General features: G+C 48.6%; 1 protein-coding gene across 1 annotated transcript in view; it reads left to right on the forward strand.

The window, feature by feature from the left end:
• LOC144179294 (uncharacterized) overlaps positions 1 to 26,748 on the forward strand; it is a 262,947-nt gene that overhangs the window by 160,638 nt on the left and 75,561 nt on the right. The window contains exon 3 of the mRNA XM_077707602.1: positions 17,707 to 17,808. Within this exon, the coding sequence (XP_077563728.1) occupies positions 17,707 to 17,808 (102 nt within the window). The remainder of the gene's footprint in view (positions 1 to 17,706; positions 17,809 to 26,748) is intronic.

Genomic DNA, 26,748 nt, shown 5'->3' on the forward strand with positions numbered 1-26,748 from the left:
ACGTACATTGAAAAAACGATTATACAAAATAATTAAAACTGTGAAAATCTACAAGTAAAACACATACAAAAACATATCCAATATGCGGGCATCATTAACAGTCAGAATGTCAACGTCCTGTCTGTGCAAGTGATTTAGTGTATTTGGAAGTGTATGCTTGAGCAGCTGCTGTCCATGATGAGTCCGTGATGATGGGATCTTCCAAGGTGGCTTATATCGGTGTGAATATACATTTACGGTTTCCTCTAAATGTGCTAGGTCCAGAAAAGTGTCTATTTTGCCTCGCTTAGCAGAGCTATATGTGCGGATAAGTTTATATTGATATATGTATTCGGCCTTTACTATTTGGTGTTTTGAAAATAATGCCTTAGTGTGTGCTAGAAAAGGAACATTCTCGATTGCCCGAATGGCTTTCTTTTGCAGTAATGTTACTCTATTTAGGTTTGGCAAGGTGGTATTTGCCCACACTAAAGCACAGTAGTTAAGATGCGAATGAAACAGCGCCTGGTATAAAAGTCGCTTGATGCCAGTGGGTAGGAAATGACGACACCTATTTATGATTCCGGCGGCCTTTTGCGCTTTCGAGCAGAACAATTTCACATGCTCGTTCCACGACATGCTCTCGTTAAAAATGATCCCAAGGGTCTTTACACACTTTACAATACTAATTTTAAATGGGCCTAAAAGCATACTGTCGGGTACAACCACTGTCGTGCCTAAAGGGCGGAAAAGTACACCTTTAGTTTTTGATTCGTTAAGAGTTAAGTAGTTTTTGTGGGACCATTCTTGTATTTTGTAACATATCGAACATGATATAGGTATTATAGTCTCTAAATTTTTCCCAGAAACAAATACAGTGCAGTCATCAGCATATATGATAAATTTGCAATTTGTTTGAATGCGCGTATTATCATTTATGTAGAATAAAAAAAGAATAGGTCCAAGAATGCTGCCTTGCGGCACACCAGTCTTAATGGGCTTAATTTGTGATTTATGGTTATTTATTTCTACGTATTGTAAACGTGTCCGCAAATAAGACTGCACGAGATTGAGGGATACACCGCGAGAACCGTAGTTTTCTAATTTAGTAAGAAGTACTGCATGATTAACACGATCAAACGCTTTACTGAAATCTAGGTAAATACCTAGTGTAGGTAGTCTTTTTTCAAAATTTTCTAGGATAGTGTCCTTTTGCACTAATGCAGCACTTTCAGTAGAGCGTTTCTTTCTAAAGCCGAATTGGCAGTCAGTTATAAGGTTGTGTTTCTGGGAGAAGACTTCTATTTGATTACAAACAATTTTCTCAAGGCATTTAGAAAAAATTGGTAGTACTGAGATTGGGCGATAATTATTAAGTTCATTCTTTTCACCTCCCTTATGTATTACGCTTACTTTTGCTGTTTGCATGCGTTCTGGAAAAACACCGGTTGAGAGTGCAGCATTATAAATGTGTGTCAACACTTCCGCTATTAGATCTAAAACATGCTTAACCGGTTTAATTTGTAGACCATCAGCATCGATGCTGCGACTGTTTTTAAATTTACTGGTGGTATCTATAACTTCACGCATACACGTGGGTTGAAGAAAAATAGTGTTAGGCAGGGATCCAATGTTTTCAATGGTTTGGTTTCTGTCACTATCATATCCGAGTACGAAGAAATCATTAAATTTGTTCGCGAGATCATTTCCACTGAGTACGTTATCATCTACCTTGAGACTATCTATTGCAGTACAGCCAGATTTTTTGTTCAGTAGTTCATTTAGCTTTTTCCAAACAATATCACTTCGCCTCAGACAATCTTCATCAAAAATACGGTTGTAGTACTCGCGTTTTATGTTTTCTTTTTCTTTATTAAGGTTGTTTCTAAACGACTTGTATTCCGCCCACTTGTTTAAGTCACGAGTTTTCACAAATAAATGGTATAGCTTGTTTTTCTTCGCGATTTGCTTTCTTAGGTACCCAGTAATCCACGGCTTGCGCGACTGTCTAGATGGTCGGTATGTTAGAATTGGAAAAGACGCGAAGTAATGGGATTTAAAAATCTCGATAAAGTGGTCGTAAGCGCTATTTGCGTCAGTTGACGTAAAGACATCGGTCCAGTTGGTTTCAGCAATGCGCTTTCTAAAATCTTCCAGTGTATTTGGGTTTATCAGGCGATAAGTAAATTCTTCGGCACTTTTGCGCGTGGGTCTGTCTTGTCGGTCAGTGAAAAATAATATGGGCATGTGGTCACTGATGTCGGTGCTTAAGATTCCTGACGTAGTGTTTTCCGTGGCGTTGTTTGTGATAAATACGTCAAGTAATGATGCTGTTTTAGTTGTGACACGCGTTGGCGACGTGATGACATTAGTAAAACCATGGCTTTGGATTATTGATAAAAGCTCTGTAGCAGGGGGTGTGTTTTTTAATAGATCAATGTTTAAATCACCGCCGACTGTAAGTCGGAAATTTTTTTCATTTGCGTAGGACAATAAGCAGTCAAAGAATTCGAGAAAAACAGGAAGGCTACCACAGGGCGGGCGATATAAAACAGCAAATAGGTTTTTGTTGGCTTGTATACATAAAACTTCGTAATCTGCAGTGATAACACTATATTCATTTACTATTTCACATAACGGGAGCCTAGACTGAATTGAAACCCCACCTTCTCTACCTGCCTGGCGGTTCAGGCAGAAGTGAGTGTATTCAGGCAGCAAAAAATAATCTTCGTCGTTTTTGTACCATGTTTCGGTGAACATTATTACATCAAACTTTGTGTTACATGAATCTAAAAGTTGTGTGACATCGTCCCGTTTTTGCCGCAGTGAACGTGCGTTCATGTGAAACAGTTTAAACATTTTTGTTGGGTTATGTTTCACAACGTTCGTTATGTCTTCAGGGGAAATACACCCCATGAACATGATTGCGTGAAGTTCTGCGTTGTTTGCTCGCGGTCTGGCGCATTACACGGAGATATCGGCGCAGATTTTATTCAGATCGTTTTCACAAGTGATAGCTACGATACGCGACGTCTCAGTCCGGCGCGCGAAGACGCTTCCATCTCGCGTCCACACAAACTTCCAACCATGCTCACGTTTGCGTGCCACAGGCCTTCCCAATATTTTTTTCATAGTGGGGCACAAGTGCTCGTTGATATAAACGGGGAAGTCTGTGGGGAGGCCGAGAAGTGTTGTTGTTAACCGTTTCTTTCGTGCCATTTGAAGCACTTTATCGCGCTTTTCTCGGCGCTGAAACTGCACAATGATGTTGGTTTTTTTCCTTCATCCTTTGTTGGAACTCTGTGGCATATGTCCACATCGCTTTCCGTTATGGGTTCCTCAAGTTTTTCGCCAATTTTTTCAAGTAGCTGCTTTAGATCCTCATTTTCCATTTGCTCTATTCCTTTGATTTCGAGGTTCCGGTTTCGCGTGTATTGATTGAGAAGGCTTGCTTGGCTCTCGACCAAATCTTTCTCCAGAGTAAAAACTGTGGTGCGGAGGGATTCATTCTCTTTTTTCAGCTGTTTGTTTTCGCATAGGGTGACCTCAAGTCGACGCTTTGCATCATCGAGACCCCCCCTTCATTTCGCCAAGTTCCGTGCGCAAGCTTCTCTCCTCTGACCGGACATTGCGCTCTACAGCGTCTTTGAAGTTTTTCAGCTCAGCTTTTAACTCTTCTGTTAACTCTAGAAACAGTTTAGCAAGGTCCTTGGACATATTCAATGCTCTTTCGTGCGACAAAGACACAACGGCACAACAAAACGATGCAGGGCAGCAGTGACAGCGGCAAGAGCCACGGCACCAACTACTTTCTAATTAAACTCACTAACCTGTAAAAATGCAGGAGTGGTTATCGGTCCGTGCGTACAGCGCTGTCACTGCTGCCAAATGCGGGGTTTCCGGGATGGCGTAGACTTCATAGCAGCTCGGTGGCTTCAGGTCCAGCTGTCTTCCGTCAGTCGGCGCTTTTCCTGTCAGCACGATGACCCGGCCACGATGCGCAGGAGCATAGCAGCAAACTTCGGACTGCGCCGGTACTGTAAAAATGCAGGAGTGGTTATCGGTCCGTGCGTACAGCGCTGTCACTGCTGCCAAATGCCTCAAGTTTCAGTGTCACTGCTGCCAACTGCTGCCCAAGTGTCACTGCTGGCAACTTCCTCGTTCGCAACTTCTCTTGTAGACCTCGCTGGCTCGAACTGGAGGCAGTTGTCGAAGATCGTAGCAGAAGACGAGATCTACTCCACCGAACGGTTGGTCGTAGTTGTGTGTGATCTGGGGAAGGCTGCAGTCAATCTGGTCAAAGGTATCGGCGGACAGCATGCTGATCTCGTCAATGATAATGCACTTGACGTTACGGAAGGCATTCCTGAAGGTGTTAAGATCGCTATCGCTCAAGCCTCCGTCGTTGTTGCGAGCCAGCTTAAACGCAGCGTGAACGGTAGTGCCTCCGACCACGACCGCCATTTTGCCAGGGCTCGCACATACCACGTATGCGTTGCGTTGTAAGCACTGTCCGAAGATGTATGCAGTATCTATTAGAGACATCCATCAGCAGGCGCAGCGCGAAGGTGTTACCACAACCGGCCGGCCCCGTGATGAAGATCCAGAGCGGCTCTGAATCAGGAGGGGTGATCCGATGTATGACTTCTCGAATTATCTCGTGTTGCTCAACATTGGTCAGTCGCATCTGCGCGTAAAGTTTCCGGGTGCGAGAACGTCGTCTCGTTTGCGCACCGCAGTGCACGGACTGTCTTGTTTCATGGCGTTAAATAAATACGGATAGCCCAGAATGTCGATGCTCTCGTCTAGATCCGCAGTGACGTTCGGGCCCCTACGGGTGCCTCACCACTCGATCTTCTTCCTCTTCGGCGATGATGGACCAGGCGAGCTCCATGATTCTGTCATAGTCTATGTCTGCTTCTCTACCATGCGCGGGAGTTCCTGCTCATGGAGAGATCCGAACGCATTGATGTGAAGCAGATCGATTTCTTAGCACAATGGCAGAAAGAGCAGCACCTGCTCCCTTTTATAATGGAAGGGTTCGTCTCGCCTGTAGTGACGATACCGTATCAGGATTGTGAGTTTCCTCATGCAGTATTGTTTTTTGCGAGGGTGGAGCTTGTAGATCGAAACGAAGCCCGCCAGGCACACGCCGCTCAAGTAGTCCCGTCTGTCCTCGTACTTTTGTATTGCGTTAAGTTTCCAGACCTCCGTCGAGCTCTCATCGAGGTCCTCTGCAACCATGTTATCCCGGGTTTTAGGAACACGCGTTCGTTGTTCGGGAAGACGAGTCGGGATGTAAACCACGTCTGTACTGTTCATCGGCATGTTCTGTTTCAGTAGAAACCAGGCCGCCTCTTGAGAGCACATCTCAATCGTCTTGAGCATGTTGATGCTTAGGACCTTGAGCACTTGAGCGTACTCCATCACGGTGTTCTCAATAATCTTAAGAACGGCTTTATGGAAATCCGAGATACCCCTCTCTGCCTTATTAACGTCAACCACCACGTAGGTTGCACAAGCGTAGTGGTTGAGAATTACTTGGATATCCATGTTGGTGTCGAGGACCGGCCCTATCCAAGGATTGAATGGGTTGACCCACTTCTGTTCGGGCGTCCATTCGTGCAGAACACAGGGCCTCGCCACTCCCGCTCTGAGAATCGCCAAGTAATCTTGCTGCGACCAGACTCCAAAGTGGCCAAAGAACTGTTGGATGTCGTCGTAGTCGGTGTGCTCCAGAGCTTCGTGCATCTCTCGATACTTTTGCTTGAGCAGTGCGCGCCTCATGAGCTCGTTCATGTTATCGGTCGGCGGGAACGGCACAATGACGCTAGTCTCGTCACTGGGCATGAACGGGGCGCCGAACCTGCACGTCTGACTATTTGGCTTGAAGCAAGTGTAGGTGTGCTGATAGATTTGTGGTCTCTCCCTGCTCAAGAGCTAGACGTCTAGAATCGTGAGAAACTTCACTATATGCACTGTCGCCGACATCGTCATGCTCAACTCTTCATCCGGCGCGCTTTCCAACCAAAGGAGGATGTAAACGTGGGGGCTGCCTCTTTGTTGGAGCTTGACTCGTTTGAAGTAAACCTACCGCTGCGTAGGGCTTTAATGGAGAGACTACCAAGAATGCTGAGGATAACGTCGAATAGTTTGTTGGCGTAGATCGCACAGGCGACCGGATCGTTGTTCCAGAGTTCTACTCTGTCCCTGAAGAGCATGTCTTCGATGGATCTCTGCATTTCGCCAGAACTGTGCCCCCTCAAACGTTATAGCATGGCGATGAGCCGATCCGAGTGCAGTCCCGAGGCAGACAAGGTCAAGAAGGAAGTGGGCTTACCCAGTTGTCTGATCATGGCAAATACTTCCTTCTATAATTCTTGCCAGTAGTTGACGGATTTGGGCACGCCTTACATGAACGCCAAGTCTGTGATCACCGCGTCTCGCACGAAGTCGCCGTCTTTAAACTGCCTAATCCTGATCTTTTAAATGCGAATGCATTTCTTAGTCGAGCCATGTCAGGCGCGGTGCGGCGCCCACGCGCCCGCAGGTGTTATCTATCCGCTCTCACCCCCTCTCCCATAGCAACAGCTGCGAGCGCGCGCGCTCCTTCTCTCCCCTAGCAACCGGAGCAGGTGGTGCGGGCGGATCAGCGGCGAGTGAGTGGAGAGGAGGAGCGCGCTCGGGCTCGCATCGCGGGAGCTCGCCGGAGCTCCCGCGTGTGTGGGAGAGTGTAGGCGAGGGTAGGCGCGGTGCTTCGGTGCTTCTCCTCTCGACGCTCGCCCCACTCTCCCGCTCGCTCGGTCGATCCTCAGGTGAAGAGGCGCGAGGCCGAGACCAAGCGGCAGCGGCGCCGGGCCGATCCCGGTGCATTCGCATTTCCTCACGATTACCTTCCGGGAGGTGGGGTGAATTTTTTGGTGGCCTCGTTCAAGAGAAAGGTGGAAGTTTTCTCAACCATGTTGCAGCGGATGACCTTCATCGTCATATGAACATGATCCGGTTCGACGCCGCGTCTGTCCGTGCGCCTTATCTCGCTGCTCGCCTTGGTGAATGGCATAGGATGTGCACTGGTGATTCTTCTAGGGTACTCGAGGTAGATTTGAGGGAACGCCAATTCCTCTCCGTGCTCGTCACGCAGTAGCGAAGTGGGAGTGGCGCCCTCCCTCGGTGCAAGCGCCAAATAGTGAGTGCGTTACGCGAGACCCATCTCGTCGCACACGACAGTCCTACTGACGGAGTGGATGGCCGAGGCGCACTGAACGGGATCGTCGATGTCGGTCACCTCATCCAAAGCCTCAGCTTCGTCATGTACCGGAGCATCTTCGGGAATGTTCTCGAACGTTTTGGATCAAACCGTACATTGTAGCACTTGTACAGAGGCGTATCCACAAGTACTCGAACCAGGTCTTGATGTTAGCCTTTGTGACCACTCCGGACCTGTACGCCGGCTGGTGTATCAGTCAGCGCTTGATTTGAACCTCCACCACGCTGTCGTCCGAGATGTGGTGAGGGAGGGACTGCAGGGTGCTTTGCACATCGATGGGAATGTTCACTATCTGGCCGCGGATGCCGTACTGACCGCGGCCGTGAGAGAGACGCCCTACGCACATGCACATCAAACTGGGTGCGATCAGGCCCTCCTCGACCGCGTTCAGGCGAGGGAGATGAGACGGGCGCCGCGGGTATACGTAGCCGAAGATGGTCGCGTGTTCGGCATGACGCCATTTACTAGAGACTCCTTGCACATTCCGCACACCACGAACTCCTTAACGTTGGAAGCCCTTTGCGGGAAGTTTTCGACCAGCAACCCAAGCGCGGCCTCCTTTCCGTCTGAATCTTTAACATTTCCGATTTTGCTGACGTTGTTGTAAAACAAGACACAATCGCACACTTCGCAACTGACGCCGTAATGACGGTCGACAAAATCGAGTTTAAATTTTGAATGCGCACCTTTGAATGCGTTGTTCTGCCTGGTGGCGTGGTAACGGCGCATCCTCACGGCGTTGTCGATGTTGCGTTGTTGTGCGTCGCCTTGACGGCGCGGCCTTTGGCGCTTTGCCTCAGCTTCCGGTTGCTGGTCGGCGTGTGATGCTCTGCGGCGACGTTGATTCTTCCTTTGGCGTTCGCGGCCTCATTCATCGAATGATCTTTGTTCTTCCAAGGAGCGAACGACTCGTGGCCGCCCCATAGCTCGCAGATTGGACCGTTCAACCGTTGGATTCCGTGGGACCGTTGTCCAACGGAATTGCTGCATTTACGATCAATGTTCCACGAGCAGTGAAGTTAAGCGAAGAGACAAGGACTAGCAGAAGGGTGTTCAATCGCCGTGGCCGAGGAGAGACGGGGGCCTTCTGTGCTTCTGTGGCGCAAAGGAGTCCTGACACGAAATTTCGAAGGCGAGATAAGGTGGTCATCAGATTGGTGGGAGCACACATACATCATCTGCGAGATATCAGCGGCAAACACAGCATAGAACATATTTAAAACCAATTTTAAAGTTTGCGAAACGCAACCGAGCAGCCAGCGGAAGTCCTCGCGCAATCGACGTCTACTTGGACGTGGAGTAAATAAACATCAAAACACGTCCTCGAATGAAGTTGATCCTGCAATATCGCCTGTCCTTGTCTAGGTATAGTTTGGATGCATGTTTTTGGCAGAGAGTTTTCATGCGGAGTCACTGGATCTGTGACATGTTCGTGATGGCACGCAATCGATACTTTTCGGGAAGGGGGGGGGGGGGGGTGGTGTGTTTGTTTTGGTGCTACCAGAGCGGTTTCTCCGATCTCTTCCAAAGTAGTTTAAAGACACAATTGTAGGACCTATTCATCATCATCGTCACCAACAACCAAGTTAGGCCCCCGCAGTACGAAGGCCTCTCCCACTGACTTTCACCGGTCCCGGTGCTGCGCTTCCCGAGTCCACTTTTTGCCTACGAATTTTCTTATTATCTGCCTTCCAGAGGGAAAGGCCCTCGGCTTCTTCTCGACCCGCCTGTGGGTGTCCATTCGGTTACCCTGGGGGCCCTCCAGTTGTCGGTTCGTCTCCCGGTAAAAACTGCGACGTTGAGGGCTGCCTAATACGCTGTCCTGGTGATGGCCTTCACTTTATTTTCCTCGGTGCGTGTACGCTTGTATTAATGTACGCTCCGAGATATTCGGATCATGATCAGTGACTGCGTCGGACTTACGGTTTCTTCTCACATCCCAGCTCTTCCCTTGGCTAGGCGCGTACTCCTGTAGCAACTGTTTAATTAACGATTTTCTCTTTCATTTTGGCGAATGTGAGGTCGGCTCTGCCGCTTGACTCGAGAGCCACGCCGTGCATTCTTACCTGACTGTTATCTGGGAGGACATTCGTGCCTTTTTTTAGGGTGATTTTAAACGTGGCCGCGCGCGCCTTCCGTCGTTTGCCAAACACAGCTTTCGGCGGAAACAGAACTGCGGCAATATCAAAAAGTAGTGCGGAAATTCATGTAATGGGGTGCTGTATATATACAACGTTTTTATTTTATTTTGTTTCTGTCCATAATCTATGCCTTCGTTGATTTTTGAGAGATAGCCGTTAATCTTTGTCCCCATGTTTTAGTTTGGGGACCCAAGGCAGGTGCCGGCATGGATTCCGTAGTGCCGATGCGGCTTCTGCTCGCGAATTGCCGCTAATATAAACTTTTTATCCTCCGGTGGAGAGGCGCTTTCGTATGATGGCGTGATGACGGTAGGCTTCACATTCCTTCCCGTGTATTTATGTGTATGTAAAGGTATCATATGCGCTTAGGTGAAGTCGCCAGCACAGCTTTGATAACCCGGGGTGGTGAAAGGAACCTTCTTTCTAACCACCTAGCCGTGACACGAGAGTGTACGACGTGCCGGGAGCTGTAAACTATCGGGTAACCATCTCATGCTATCTATGGTACCGAAACTGCTAGAACCGGAGCTCCCTCAATGTGCGGAGCAAAATTAGAATTTCGAATCAGGAGCTTATTGAATGAACATAAAAAGAAAGCCAGCATTCAAAAACGCCAAGGAAAGTATAGGGGAAGTAGTTTGGCATTTTAAAGTGAATATTTTGCTCGAGCACCGGTTTCACGGGGGCTGGTACTGCTGCTGCTGCTGCTGCTGCTGCTGCTGCTGTTTTCTGGCCGTGCGGCGCTGGCCTTTATCTTACACCAGATAACGCTGGCCTCCGAAGTATCGGGCCCTGACGACCCCGAAAAAGACTTACGGGGTAGGGGGGGGGGGGGGGGGGGGGGAGGGATGGGGGGTGTTGTCTACGTCATGGAGTTTGAGACGTTGAACGTTCCTCGTTACGTCTCGTATTTCTCGACGCACCCCACACTGCGCACTGTTCCGAAAAATTACTGACTGCGCCAAGAACAATGACACTGTAAAAATGCAATACGCCGGCTCATTTCAACCCAGGTATGCCCCGATAAAAGTTTCCCGTTACGTGAATTCCTACGTATACGTGGCATCCGCCAATTTTTAGTGCGGAAATATATTTGAAGTGTTTGGGGAAAAAAAATGTAGAAAATGAAGAGAAACATTCTTGGGACCCGAACCCGAGACCATAGGGATACGCATCACGGTAGCCTAGTTGTACTGCTAACGGCACGTCAAGGCGCCCTCTCCGATCGAGCCACACCCTAGTAAGAAGGAACAGTTTATTTCCCCCATGGCCGCACCATTGGGCCGTTCTGTTCGTCTTTCTCCAATCGAGACTGTCCGGAGGAGAGTTTTCTCTCCTCGTCCGTACGTCATCCGTCACTGCGGTGTGTGGACGAGAGCGGGGTTCGGGGAATATAAATGCTCGGCTTAAATAAAACGAGCCAAAGTACGAGTGTCTCTAAGCGATTGAGTAAATATCCTTTTCACATTCCTTTAGCAGCCGTCGAGGAATTCTTTAGTCCATCTTTTTCTCTTGGTGTATTACGACGAGGGCGGGCGCAAACGCAACCACTGCTGGTTCATCGGAGTCGCAGGTCCGCGGCCTGACGTTAACCTCAGCGATCGCGTTTCAGATGCTATGGCCGTTTGAGTGGACTGCCCTTCCGTCGAGCCTCATTTGCACGCGAAGACACCCCTCGAAGACCAGCGACCACGCCCGCGTATATTCCACACGCGCCGGACAAGGCGCTGCGAGCGGCTTGCGCGAACGAATTTCTCAAACGTGGAGGGAGGGAAACGGAAATTATTAATTACAGCGATCACGTTCGTGCGGCTCGGAGTTGAAAAACGAAAACGCCCTTGTTTACGAGATTTCGGCCCTCGTTATGAAGCTTTCGCGAGTAGTCGAAGATAAGACGCACGCCTCCGCAACGTCGCGCCTCATAGCGTACGCTGAGGTGTGGCTTGAACGCGAACGCAAAAGAACGAATTTCCAAGCTATTTTTTTCAGTCATAATTATTGCAGGGACAGGCTCTCCACGTTAGGCTGATGCTGCTCAGATGCGCAGAAGAATCAAAGTACACGAACGCTCACACGCGCACCTTGCGGGCGCGGTTAGTGAGACTCCAATGGAGGGCCGTCGAGCCTCGGTTCGCCTCGGTAACGCTCAAGAAATTCGCTTGCAGTTGCAGCACTCGGCTGCACTACGGCACATTGGGGCACACCTGCACGTGTCCCCAGGGCATGATGAGCTCGTGATGCGCGCGCAGACGTAATGGGTACGGGCCCGTCCGTGTAATCGGCGGCGCGAATAGCACCAATCCCTAATACCCGTGCGGTGTGGCCACACGTAACTATTCAGCCTACTATGCAGTAAAAGCCTTGGCCGCTGCTACGCTTCCGAGGGGGCAAACTGGCGGGCCTTTCTCTCCTCGCTCGTGCACGTAGACATGAAATGCCAAATCTATACTAGAAGCAAATAAGCAATTGTACAAACTCCGCGGTTGGAATGTTATCAGAAAATGCGTAATCATTCCTTCGGCTCATCCGCACCCGTATACTTGCACCCATGATTGCTTGGAGGCTGTAGGCCTCCGAAACTGGAGACTACAGCCTTATAAAAGTTAAGGCCACTTTGTTAAATACAGGCCTAGTCTAAAATCACAACAGGAATACCGCAATAACGTAACAACGATTCTTCTCGTACGACACAAAACTTGGTCGTGACAACAGAAGTCCTGTTGTTACGACAAAACCATCTTTTGTTACGACACGCATTTCTGTCGTAACGACAAAGTCCATTTTCTCAACGACAAACGTCCCTGTAGTCCCAACCGAACTGCCATTTACGCTACTCTTCCCATTGGGCAATGACATTCAAACCATGTGCAACTACTGACGGAACATCAGGATCACGACAAAACAGGAATTCGGCACGACAGAACATAAAAATCAGGCAGGAATACGACACGCAACAGAAAACCAGAATCACAACACGACAAGAATGCCGCAAGCGACAACACGACAAGTACGACACGCGAAAATATGACAGACTACAGAAATTTTTCTTTTCGTCTTTTTCGACTGGGACCGTTCACTAAATGCAACATATGAACCACGTGTATACATATTCAGCGGATGGACAGATATCAGATGAAGTCGTCAAAAAATGCTTACGCATTAAATAACAACAGCGAGAGATGACAAAGTGGGGATACGAACCAGCGTAAATGGCGTGCCAAACTTGCCATGCCGTTCAGTATTTATTTTTTCGCTGCAAAATGTACCCCACGCACCTGTGAAGAACACGTGACAGGTGGCTACAGCGCAGTGCCGGGTCGTACGGTGCCTATTTCGACGACCCGGTGCTGGCGGAGGCTGCCCACGGGCTGTGAGCAGACGGCACTCGCTCGTTACTCCAAAACCTAACCAAATTTTCATGTCAGCCATTTTCCTTATTACTGCCCCCAGTAACTAGCTATGAGAGCACTTATAGTTTTTCGGTAGTGTTTATTTTCAATTAAGCTGTCCCTTCACCAGTACGCCAACCAGTTTAAACAAAAATGCCGCTACTGTACTGAAAACCACGTGTGTCCCTCTAAGTGAACCCATGAACCCCTCAACGGAGGTCTCGCACAACACTTCGAAGCCTCTGACCTCGAGCAGGTAGACATCCCTTCAGATCATGAATTGAAGTTCCGTTTCAGGCTGAAGCCTGCCTCACAATTTCGAAATCTCGTTAGGTGGCTGACGCCGGTGAATCTGCACAAACCCTGATTTCCCCGAAGAGTCTTCCAGAAGTAATCATTGAAAATTTTCAGAAGCTGTTTTTTATGCTGCATTCTTAACGTTTACCAAGGACATATTTTAAAATCATTTTTAGAAATTACACCTGAACTACATAAACAAACGGTCCCCAGACAGTTTATCGAACGCAGTTTTATCGAACGCCGTTTTATCGAACACCGTTTGATCGAATGCCGTTTTAACGCAGCACCTACTTCCGTTTTATCGAAAGTGAGATCTCCCTAGGTTCGAGGTCATTTTCACTTTTTATTTTGTTTAATTTGGAGTAACCAAATTCGCGAATATTTTTCTACGGTCCTGTCTTAGCTGTGCATTACACACAAAAAAAGACTCCAATACAATTTAGCATGTTTTGTGCGGTTTTGTTCCTTTCAACCACCATTGTTTTTTTTCGCGCCATAATTTATAGGGTTCAAGAGCGTAAGCTCGATTTTGTATTACCAAACTAGTGCATAATGACCACCCTTAACTCCGTGCTTTTGTCTCAGGTGCAGGTGTGTATGAGTGCATTAGGCTGGTATCAATCTCTCGAGGGCCAGGTGCAAACGAAACAATAATTTTGTATATATTGACCCTCCTCTGGTCTGTTCTTATTCGACGGTATATGATATATGATAGCCTTGCCGTTGCAATGAGCAGGCTGGGTAAGATACGCAGTAATTGCATACATTTATGCACAAATGTTTTTTCACATTTTCTCTATTGTGCGTTCGTCGAGAATCCTCCTTTACCCAGCAGAGGAAAACAGGTGATACTAAATAGCATCTCTGAGACAAGTTTATTGTGGGGACGTGAAACAAACGATACAAGTACAGATACCCACATTTGCTCGAAGTAAAACCGCATAATCAGTTTCTTTTTTTAAGTTGTGGGCAACAATACGGAGGAAGTCGCTGGTCGCCATGTGTCGCCGATCTCCGTAAGGACGCATCAGCTTTTCTTCCCTCAGTCGAAGTGCCTTCTTCTGTCTCCCGGCTTGCTGGACGCGTAAGCATGCCTCCAGTCGGTCGCTCGTTTCCGCCTCTTCGCGCTGTAGGGTGCACAAAAAGCGCCAGAAACCGGGGTGGGCTGCACCGGCAACCTTCAAGAGACGGCTGTGCCACCCTTGGGTAGTATTGTTCCCCTGAGGTTGTGCTTCTGCGATGAGGTGGTCAACAGAAAAGAACTCAGGGGGAAACCGTGGTGGCTCGCGGATGACGGTGCCGCAAGGAAGTTGGCACGCTTTTCCTACCACGTAGTTCTCAAACCATTTCAAGAGACCTGACTCTGATGGTGGGAAGTTCGCTTTGATTTCACCACACCCCTGAAAAAGTGAAAAAGAAAGGAGTAGGCTTTTTGCGACCCACATTATAACTGGTGACATTACTTACACTACGCATCCTGTTGGGCGGAAAGAACGCCACAGCGCACAACTGACGCACACTGCTTGAAAAGTAGCTATCGCTAGCGTATAAGCTCTTGAAACCGACTTTCTGTACTCGCTTGAAAACATTCCACGAAAAGTGGAAAAAGCATCCATGCTGTACGTTGTCCTTGAAAATTCGCCTTGAAGCGCTAATCCCCGCCGCTTCAAAATCCGTGATTACGAAGCGTGGCGAGAGAACAAATCCGTGGCGGCTGGCAGCATCGACGAGTACCTGAGTGCAATAAAATGTGGAAACTAATTAACAACACGAGAGTTAAGCAGCCGAGCATATCGAAAATAATGAAAGAGTAGGAGCTACTCACAGTGAATAAATGAGTGTAGGCTTCCTCAGGCTCAGAGGACATCAGGGCGTATGCGAATGGGCACGAAACCCCGGGTCACCAATTTTCCTTACACCACGAAATGTGTAAAGCTGGTAAAACAGTCTCGGTACTTTTTTAAACGTTCCGTCACACAGCATGGTAGGGGACTGAAAGAAGCAAAAAAAATTACCGCACCTTCCCGCGAGGGGAACACGAGTAAATGCAGAGCATTGGGGCCTCAGTACTGGTTGAAGGTAGTGTTGCTGCCATCGCTTCTTCCGTGATGCTGGAGTAGCAGACACGAGTAAACGTGGGAGCGAGCGTCAACCAAGGAAGGAAGGAGCAACGCAGTGACTGAAGCACGAGCGACCGCTAGCCGCTTTATATTTGCAGCGCGCGCAGTAGAGGGAGAGCAGTACGGGGGGGAGAGCGCGCATGCGCAAGCAGCGCGCGCCCTTCCACGCCCCACTACGCTGCTATCGCGCACCTGTTATGCCGAGACCGCGATGGAGCGAACGGGCTGACTACGACGCATGCGCGCGCCAGCTGCTGTTGTAAGAGAGGAGGGAAGGAGGAGAGGCGCACCTGCTGCGGACGCGGAGCTGTGGACGCCGTCCGACGCAGGAAGAGGCGAGGCTAAGAAATGCTCTGCATTTAAAATGTTGAAAACCATAAAAGCAAGTGAAAGTGCAAGAAAACTGGTACATACGTCGGAAAGGTGTTTCAGCCCCTCAGAAGTCGCGAAAAGAAGGGTCCTCGTTCCGTCAGTAGAGACCCCATCATACTGCAGAAAGTTCTTGTGGCCGATCATTTAGTTTTATTCGGAACCGTTAGAGTCTCAAATGAGCAGGCTCGGGAGGATAGTGTGCGGCGCGAGCACGGCCTATCACTTTACGCAGTGTATCTGGGCATCCCAGAGATTGGCATCCTTCCGCTGACATTGAGGTCGAAACATTCTGAAAAAAAGAACCTTAGTTACATCTAATAGAGTACAGTATAACAACTGTTACCTCGATAATTTGCACTGGAGGAGCTGCAGAAGCCATGACCCTGCTTTTAAGGGTTTTTTTTTGCCCGTAACACCTCGGCCCTCGTAGAGTGCCGAAGATGGTTGTGTTACTTTCGTCTTTTCTCGGTGTGCTCATCTCTTTTGCCGTCGTACAGAGTCACCATCCAACTGTCACACTGTTTGTAAGGTTCACGTTTCCAGTAATACTTGGCGTTCACCTTTTTGTCCAGAACATAAACGTACCCGTCAGCACAGAGCTTTTCCTTTCCGCGTACAGTTTTCGTTAGCTTCACTTGAACTCGCAGCTTTGGTGTCAACTAGATTTTTACTATACTGCGGTCAGGAAATCGCCAAATATATACTCTGCTCAACCCTGTTTGGTCACGTGGTCCGGAGCCTTGTCCTCCCCCAATAGTTCTAGTCACGTGGTTTGTTCGCGACTCCTAACCATGTGGCCGCATTGTTTCCATCTTGTAGAAATATGGTTCCAGGAACAATGAATAGATTAGTGCTAGTTGAATGGGGGGGAGGGGGGTAAGTCAGCTGGCGAAAGTGGGGCCGCGACAATGGTGGCGAAGCCACAAGCTCTGATTGTGTTTGTAGGCGCCGTCCCCTCCATCTCGAATCTCCCCAGGCTACCACTGCATAAGAACGGAAAGTTGGGCTAGTTGGTATGTGTTCATCGTGGTGGAATACAGAAGCGCTCAAAAAAACAAGGACGAAGGAAGAAGTAGACAACACGGCGCTTTTACTTCTACTTCTAGAAAGCGCCGTGTTGTCTACTTCTTCCTTCGTCCTTGTTTTTTTGAGCGCTTCTGTATTCCACCACGATACCACTGCATGACCGAAGCTTGTCTTGTGGCACAACTCTTTACTCATGCGGCGCTATTGTGCTGTACATCTGGAATCAACTTGGAAGGACTTTTCGAAATGCTAGGATAAGTGGAACCAAAACCAAGTTGTAGAAACCAATATCCCAAGAACACGGAAAGACCGTAGCTACATTAAATCTTGTATTTAGCCTTTGAACCCTTCTCTGGAAGCGCAGTTCTGACACAGGCGTACGAAGGCGAGGGCACCATGAATAGAGACATCCCTGATAAAAAAACATGTGGCGTGAGCCAAAAAAAGCCAGGAAAGGAAAGGGTGTGGGCTGAAAACGCGTGAGACACTCAGGTGTAGAGGAAAAAAAAGGAGCACCATCTTGCAGTATGGTGGCAAACTTTTCCCTCTTCGGTTCTAAGCAAGGCGTGGAGAACAAAGGGCAAGGCTGGATGACCCCCTAGCAACTCCGTGTTCATAAAAAGTTAGGAATGCAGAAGTCAGAAAGTTGTGGAGACAAACTTTGCGCCCCACAAAAGCATAAAAAGCGCACTAGAAATCAAACAAACTACTATACTAGTACTACAAATTGTTTTCAATAATGCTCTGTGGCGGCAGGACAAATGACGCGAGCCTGATTGAAGATGTTGAGCCATCTAGGTATTATTAAAAATAATAAAAATAAAACAAAAAGGCTGGGGAAAACATTTTCAATAAAACGGCATGGGATAAAACGGCGTTCAATATAGTTCCCGGATCACTAACTGAACAAATCACTTGCTCTAGTATGCTGCAGAAGCTATCTTACGCGTCGGCGAAAAAGCGAAGTCTTGAGCGAAAGCCTGCACGCAACGATAATTCTGTTTTATTGCGGTTTCATGGCAACAGCAGGCAGAACAAATATTGAGATAGAGAGAGAGAATAAACTTCTTTATTAGCAAAAAAAAAATTGGGGAGTGGTGTCCTCATTTCAGGACCCCATTGGCGGTGCCACCTGCGACGGCCCTTTCAACCAACCGAAGCTGGTCTTCCCGGCTGGAACTGGACACCACGCTCTCCCACTGCTCATAAGACGAGTGAGGAATTCTGTCTATCTTGGGATTTTTCTGACACCCCCCCCCCACCGTATGGTAGAGCGTGACAGGTTCGCTACAAACCTGACACAGAGCGGAGTACTGGGTCGGATACATTCGGCGCAATTTCGTCATGTGTGGAAACGTATTCGTTTGAAACAGCCTAATTAATCTCTCCTGGGCTTTAGGTAACGATTCGTGGGCCGGGAAGAAACCCTGTGCTCGAGCCTGCAATGCTGACTGATCTCGTGGTACGTGAGCAGTGGGCTCGCAGCCTCTATCCCTCGTGATTCCCGGTGGGTTAGCTCTCAGGCAGCACTATGGGCGGTGTTATTGCCCTGGAGAATCGAATGGGCTGGAGTCCAGAGTATTTTGATTCGTCGGTGAAGTCTTGGGACGTTCAAGAAGAATGTTTAAGGCACATTTGGATATTCTTTCATTCAGGTAATTTGGGCATGCCGGTTGCGCATCTCTTATAACTGCATCTGCGGTCGTCTGAGAGATGGCCAGGGCAATGACAGCCTCTTCTGCTTGGCCAGTGCTCGTGCAGGGTAAGATGATGCTGGTAATATACGATGTTGCAGTTGTCACAACAGCAGTCATCGATCCCATTCTGGCGTAGTCTGCCACATAAGTATAGTCACTGCGGTCCCTGTTGTCGTTTGTCGTTGGCCTTTCCGCTTGCATGAGCTCTTGCCTCTCCTGCCAAGCATGTTGCGCGGTATGGGCGCTACTGCAATCTTCCCTCGCAGTTCGATTGGCACATCCCGATAATACAGGGACGTCCGATACAAGGGACGTCATTCCTAGTCTTTCTAGGAGGCTTCTCCCAGTGATACTTCACCTCAATCTTTTTCGCTGGTTTGATAGATGAGCCTCGATGATTTCAGCCACTGTGTTGTGAATACCCAGTTTTAAAAGTTTTTCATTCGAGGTGCTTACTGGGAGCCCCAGAACCTGCTTATATGCCTTTCTGATTAATGCATCCAATTTAGCTGTTTCATTCTTGTTGAGTATATGGAAGGGTGTAAGCCAGTCGGGATATCACAAAGGCCAAAACCAGCCGGAGTGTGGTTCCGTCTCTTTCATAACTGTAGACTGTTGTTATTCTTCAGAGCATATGTGCGACTTCTTCGGTAGTGCGCTTGAGCTAGCTTATTAGAACTGTATTTCTGCTGTCTGCCTGAAAGAACATTCCCAAGATCTTAATGTGAGGGGAAGGCCTGATGGTATGGTCCAGGACGATCTCGATGCTTGTAGCTTGCCGCCTTCCCCGGTGCACCATGAGGAGCTCTGATTTTTGCGGTGAGTAAGAGAGGCCATAGCTCGCCGTGTATTCAGTGACTACATCGGCGGCAAGTTGTAAGCGGTCCTGCATTTCCACCCACCGAACCCTTATCAGCCCACAACGTTATATCGTCGGCGTGCAAGCCATGGTGAAGATCTGGCATGACCCCTAGTTTTGCGGGGAGGCCAATGAGGGCGATATTGAACAGTAGGGGCGACAGAACCACTCGTGGCGTACCTTTCCCACCAAGGTCGATGGGGTCCGAAGTAATGTCTCCGATCTTGATAGTGGCTTTCCGTCCTGACAGAAAGTCTCGGAGATAGTTGTCAGTTCGGTTCCCACAGTTTAGACCATTGAGGTTGACTAAGATAGCGTGGTGGGTGACATTATCAAATGCCGAAGTTATGTAGAGGGCTTGTAGGGCTTTTGGCGTGTGGCTGTTGGCTTGCAGCATATCTTCTTTCAGTTGCAACAGGATATCATGAGTTCAAAGATGCGGCATAAAGCCAAACATGGTGGATGGCAGTTTTGCGGTGCTTTCTAGGTATTTCTGCATCCTCGTGAGGTCGATGTGTTCTATAAGCTTCCCCACGCAAGAAGTCAGAGAGATGGGACGGAGGTTTCCAATATCTGGTTCCTTGCCAGGTTTGCGAATGAATTGCACTTCTGCGGTCTTTCATTCCGGTCGAAGGGTTCCGCTCTTCTAGCAGGTGTTCATGTTTGCGGTAACAGCAGTCACGGAGGAAGACTCGAGGTTCGGTAACGCTTTGTTGGTTATCTCAGCTCGTACGGGAGTGGTATTGCGTCTAAGCTTTGCCATTGCAGCTTCCACTTCACATAGCTGTATGCCCCTGTCAAGATCAGAATTTGGCCTTCCCGTATAGTCTGGGATAGGCGTAACGGGGGACGGTGGGAAGTATTTGTCATGCAATTTACATAGTAGCTCTGACTGCGTCTTGGGGAATGAGTCAGGACCACCCTATTATAAATTTGGAGTTCATGGAATTCATCAAACATCAATATAGTGAATTATGGTAATGGCATTAATGATGGCATGACGGCAGATGACTGCATGCTGGCAGGGTGATGGATGTCGGCATGCTGGTAGAAGTCGGTACATCGGTGCTGACGGCATGCTGATAATGGTAGCGTCAATGCTGGCAGGTTGGGTGACGGTATGACGGCAGATATGCGAAATTACGCAAAAATGATGACGACGTGAAAAGGAAAGGTGGTACGCAATGCTAATTAAAACTGATTTCACTTCTTGCCAATAAATTTATAAAATAAGATTTGCAGCAAATAAGTAAGCTTGCGTGACTTGCGTTTTGCTCTGTCAATTCATGTCGTGATCATTTTTCTGCTATCCTGGTACAATGCTCTGAAAACTTGTCAAGCATTTTATGAGAGCTTAGAGGTGTGTGCTGGGGTGCTAAAAATATACACAAAACAAACTTGGTTTTAACGTTGAATATATTATCAATAAATATCTAATATGGTGACTATCTTCGAAAAGGTGGGCAGATGAAAAGAAAAAATAACTGAGTTACACACTAAAGCTTATAAAATGCAGATCAACTGAAAACAAATGTATACTCACATTTCACATGCCTCCTTAAACATTCTGAGGTGGTCACTTGGATGTGGTCCCTTGCTTCTGCCATTCCTCTTTGCCATAAAAATCGAAAATCTGCAGAAAAAGAACATTTTCACCAAATTAAGTGAAAACCATCCTGCTAGGACTCCCTTCAGGTCATGGAACGGTGCTCTTGACCTGCACTGCTCTAAAAGGCATCGCATGGTGGCAATACCTTTCCCGGAAAAGGACTTTAGTAAGATGCAAGCGTGCATGCATGCAAACGAGAATTTCAAGAGAACATGCGTTAGCAGCAGGTGGGAAAAAAGCAAAACACCCTCGTCTAGAAGAATTCCACGCTCAAAGCGCAGCCAGTGAACACCAGACGCAAGAAAACATAGCTTCAGGCGAGTGTGTTGAAGATTAGGAACGCAGTAAATTGAAAGGTGAAGAATGCCAGATGACATTTAACCTGGGTGGATGGATTGAAGCAACGAAAAAAAAAAAACGCACACCGTCTTGAGGTGAAAGTGCAGACTAAACGAACGCTTGCAAAAACTTTAGAAAACCTGTGATGAATTTAGAGAAATTTCAACACTATGAGGACAACCGAGCTGTGCAAGCACTAAAGACCCTTTCGGAAGCGGCACAAGAAGGAGACAGGTGTGCAAAATTTGTCATGGAAGAGATTATCAATAGTGATAAGGCGCTGACTAGGCAGGAACCCACGTTGCGGGAAAGTGTTGTGGAAGGCGACTTCTTGTAAAGGTTACGAGCATCTGAGGGGCAGAAAACTGGTAAAGCTGCCGTGCCAAAGCGCACTAAAAATCTCGTTGGACCTTCTGCAGGAGAGACTCGAGTAACAAACCTAATAAAGGAACGGCTTCAAGTGGAGGGACAAAGCTTGCGGTCACTAAAAGAGCCATACTGCAGCCTGATTACTGACGAAATGTCAATACAGCAAAAAGGAACTAATGGCTGTCAAGTCGACAAAATTTGCGGCCTTGATATCGGCTGTGAACCTCGAACCGGCGGTGCCACTGAAATGGACTGCAGGCTCCTTTGGTTTGTCCTGCGGGGGCTTTCCATGGCTGACGTTATCCCATTAGGGTATTCTTTTAACGGGAACCTGAAGCATGACCGGCTCCATAATCTGAATTTTAGTGTGCTCAACTCTGTAGAAGAGGCGATGTTCCTCATTATCGTATTGTCACAGAGAGCCACCAGAAAAACAACGCCATGTTTCTAGGCATGTCGGTTGACAACACACTACAGCATGTTGTGCTACATCCAGTGCGGGAAAAGACCCATCGTTCCTGTTATTTGACCAAACCACCTCATTAAGAACCTCACAACAAATCTTCTAGAGAGAGAGAGAGGGATGTTTAATGGAATGCAGAAAGTTAGGGAATGTTTTGTTCTCAAGGCCCCCTTTAAGATCCAACAAAAGTTGTGAATTGTGAACCCAGTTCGACTCTTAAGCTGATCGCACATTGAGCCGAACGTGGAAAAAATGAAGCTGTCCCGCGCCACCTTGATATTTTCGCCTGTCGTCATCAGCAGCCCGAAGTTCCTTCAGAAAAAGCCCGAAGCTCACAAACAGGCTTCAGAATCAAAAATTCCAGTAAAATTATCTGAATAGTGCAATCTCATGTTAAGGACCATGCATTTACTCCACGTAAATATGTGACTGCAGCCTGTTCAGCAAGGTGTCTCAAATGAAGCATGACAAAGCGCAGTAACACTACAGCCGAACCAAAAACTGCTAGCGCGGATGGCTGATTGTGTGGCCGCTTTCCGAATTGACGCCGCCGCATCACCGATAGCGTGCGCCACAGGCGACGCGGCGGAGGGAAAGAGAACTATCGTTCTCACAGAGGAGCATTCGGCGGGCTGCACCAAAAGGGGGACATCAAGCGGCCGTGTCACTTCTAAATGTCACATCTTGTGCATACTAGTTCTCTCTTTTTTACTAAGAAGTCCCACCTTCGTGCTTTCGTTTCAGCAGTCCAATGTACAATTGCAGCAAAGGTTCAGGTTAAACATTACATAAAGACGTTAAATACAATACATCCAAATTCACTGATTCCAAACTCGGAGAGCAATTAATTGCTGAAATGAAGAAGCCGACATGCATATATATACAGTGCTATTGGAAGACCAAATCACCTCACTCTCGGTCAAATTAGGCAAGTTCTGGTAACTAAATTTCACAGTGCACGCCAGAGCATTGCACTATAATTGTATAGAAAAAGGTACTCACCTATTGTAACCAACCAGAAAAACAGCCAGTGACATCTGATGAGAGGTCCCCAGATCATCAAAGTAGGGCATGCCAGCTGATCTCTACTGCAAGGTGTAACAGGAAACTATGGCATGTTTCCCTATTCTGACACTCACACAGACGACACCTTTCACATACGTTACATGGAGCATTTAAAATATGCATCGCACACTAAGAATACACCTAGTTTGCGCTAATTTGTGCGGAAACAAATCAGTCGTCCGATCACCCAGCTACCCACCTCAACAAGGCGACGATGAGTTCATTGTTATTTACGAGAAAAAACTACGGTTGTGAGGCTGTACTTAAAATCAAACTGAGCAATAGTCCCTAAAGTTAGCAAAGCGCTAAACGCAAACCGCAAATCCCGGTCAAGTTCGCTTGCACGGATAGAAATTCGGACATGAGATGCAATGGATCTATCGCATTATGTACAGAACTACACGCTGTACACTTGAATATTGTCACGAAGACAAGGACGATGCAGTGGTGTTGAATGAGAAACACGTTTATTGGAGCGAACTTGTGCTCCCCTAACAACTCAAAAGAATACAGAGGCGGCGAAGCAGCGGTCAACAAAGTGACTTGCACAGGCGAGTGTCGTCGAATCGAATGCCCCGGCGTCCGCACTGCAGGCTTTTTATCTTTTGGCGCGCGTGGTTCTCGAAACGTCGATTCGCATCGAGAACATAGTAGATCCAAGAAGATTATTCTGGGCTGTTCACGTTAGATCGGAATGCTCTCCCTATCACAACAGATAACACATGCGGCACAGAAAGAAAGAATGGAACACGCGCTTCCCTTGGCGCAGAGATAACACAGACCGGCGCAGCCGGGCGGTAAAAGCAAAACACAAATAAACAAACCCAATGTATGGTTCGCGGCATTACCCCCCCTCTAAGAGTGCATCGACCCGATGCTAACATAAGCGACAGTCCGAACAAATGAAAATAAAAGTTCGTCATCGTCCGTAGAAAGGTTTTAAGCGAACCACGTGGACGACTTCAGGCCGCGTGCGTCGTCGTGATGTGCCGGAGTCACCATCGGGGATCACTTCGTAGGTAAGTTGGCCAACTCGTCGTAGAATCTTGTAGGGTCCAAAATACCGTCGCAGGAGCTTCTCACTGAGTCCGCGTCGTCGGATGGGAGTCCAAACCCACACACGATCCCCTGGTTGGTACTCGGCGTCTCGGCGTCGGAGGTTGTAGCGGCCCGCATCCACCAGCTGCTGGTCCGTTATACGAACTCGAGCGAGCTGGCGGGCCTCCTCCGCACGTTGAAGATATCCGTGGACGTCGGCGTTGAGGTCGTCGTCTTCTACGTGCGGAAGCATGGCGTCGAGCATCGTAGTCGGCCTTCTACCGTAGACAAGCTCGAACGGCGTCAGCTGTGTCGTCTCCTGGATAGCCGTGTTGTACGCAAACGTGACATACGGGAGCACTTCGTCCCAAGTCTTATGTTCAACGTCAACGTACATTGACAGCATATCTGCGATTGTCTTGTTCAGACGTTCTGTTAGTCCGTTCGTTTGGGGGTGGTACGCCGTCGTTCTTCGGTGATCCGTGTTGCTGTAGCGTAATACTCCTTGCATCAGCTCCGCAGTAAATGCCGTTCCGCGGTCTGTGATTAGTACTTCCGGGGCTCCATGTCGCAGCACAACTTGGCTTACAAAGAACCTTGCCACTTCTTGTGCAGTCCCCCTCGGAAGAGCGGCGGTCTCTGCGTAGCGCGTCATGTAGTCTGTCGCTACGACAATCCACTTGTTCTGTGATCGTGACGTAGGGAACGGGCCTAAAAGGTCCATTCCAATCTGTTGAAATGGTCTCGATGGGACGGCGATCGGTTGCAGAAGTCCGGCGGGTCTTGTCGGCGGCGTTTTTCGTCGCTGGCAGTCACGGCAGCTCCGGACGTAGTGGGTGACGTCAGAGGTAAGGCCGGGCCAGTAGTACCTCGCCTTGATTTTTCCAATAGTGCGGGCTGTGCCCAGATGTCCGGAAGACGGGTCGTCGTGGCACGCTTCCAAAATTTCGTCACGAAGGTCCGCGGGGATGACGAGAAGGTAATTCGCTCTTGTTCCGGTGCTGAAATTCTTCTTCACAAGGACGGAGTTTCTCAGGCTGAATGCTGGTAAACTGCGTTTGAAGGTCCTAGGAACGGCAACGTTGCATCCCTCGAGGTACTCGATTATGACGCGTAAGTCGGGGTCGGCACGCTGCTGGGCGGCTAGGTCGCTCTCCGTCACGATCCCGAAGAACGCGCTGTCTTCATCAGAGTCTTGTGGTGGTGGGTCGACGGGGGCGCGGGACAGGCAGTCGGCGTCGGAGTGTTTCCTGCCGGATTTATAAACGACTGTAACGTCGAACTCCTGCAGGCGCAAGCTCCACCGCCCAAGACGGCCAGAGGGGTCCTTCAAATTGGCGAGCCAACACAGCGCATGGTGGTCTGTTACAACCTTGAATGGCCTTCCATACACGTATGGGCGAAATTTTGAAATCGCCCATATAATAGCCAGGCATTCTTTCTCAGAGGCAGAATAGTTTTTCTCCTCCTTCGACAGACCACGGCTAGCATAGGCGATTACCCTTTCGCAGCCGCTTTGCTTTTGGACAAGGACGGCACCCAAGCCTATATCACTGGCGTCCGTATGCATTTCCGTTTCGGCATTTTCGTCGAAATGAGCGAGCACGGGCGGGCTTTGCAGGCGTTTTTGCAGCTCGCCGAATGCTTTTTCTTGGTCGTTTTCCCAGCTGAAAGGGGTGCTATCTTTCGTCAAGCGCGTAAGTGGCTCTGCAATGCGTGCGAAGTTTGCGACGAAGCGCCGGTAGTATGCGCACAGCCCGAGAAATCTCCGCACGCCCTCCTTGTCTTTTGGCCTTGGGAAGTTCGCAATGGCTGAAGTTTTTGCCGGGTCAGGTAGGACTCCCGCGGCGTTGACGACGTGGCCCAAGAACTTGAGTTCCCCGTATGCGAAACGGCACTTTTCAGGCTTCAGCGTCAACCCCGACGTACGAATGGCCTCGAGTACAGACTCCAACCTTGCAAGGTGTTCGTCGAAAGTCCGGGCGAATACCACTACGTCGTCGAGGTATACGAGGCAGGTGTGCCACTTAAGGCCAGCTAGCACAGTGTCCATGACTCTTTGAAACGTCGCTGGTGCTGTGCACAGCCCAAACGGCATCACCTTGAACTCGTATAGGCCGTCTGGGGTTATAAATGCAGTCTTCTCTCGGTCTCTCTCGTCCACTTCAATTTGCCAGTAGCCGGTCTTCAGGTCCATCGATGAGAAGTACTTCGCGTGGCAGAGGTGGTCGAGGGCGTCGTCGATTCGGGGGAGGGGGTACACGTCCTTTTTCGTGATTTTGTTCAGTCGCCGGTAGTCAACGCAAAACCTTAATGTGCCGTCTTTTTTCTTTACGAGTACGACGGGCGCAGCCCAGGGGCTTTTCGATGGCTGTATAATGTCATCGCTCAGCATGTCGTCGACTTGAGTCCGGATGGCTTCCCGTTCGTGTGAAGAGACGCGGTACGGTGACTGTCGGGTAGGTCGGGCTCCATCTTCGGTTATTATTCGGTGCTTCGCTAGAGGGGTCTGACGTAGTTTTGCGCTCGACGAAAAACATTCGCTATAGCGACGCAGCAAAGCCAATAATTTGTTCCGTTGTTCTTGCGGTAGCGCCGGATTCACGTCGAATGGCTGCGGGAGCTTGAATGTTTCTACGGGTGTGCGTTCAAAGTCGGCGACTGCGATCACATCACTTGCTTCTTGCGTTTCTTCGAGGAACGCAATTGCAGCTC

This window comes from Haemaphysalis longicornis, unplaced genomic scaffold (assembly GCF_048455015.1).
Source record: "Haemaphysalis longicornis isolate Haplotype H1 unplaced genomic scaffold, Haemaphysalis longicornis Haplotype H1 scaffold_1, whole genome shotgun sequence".
Classification (NCBI taxonomy): domain Eukaryota; kingdom Metazoa; phylum Arthropoda; class Arachnida; order Ixodida; family Ixodidae; genus Haemaphysalis; species Haemaphysalis longicornis.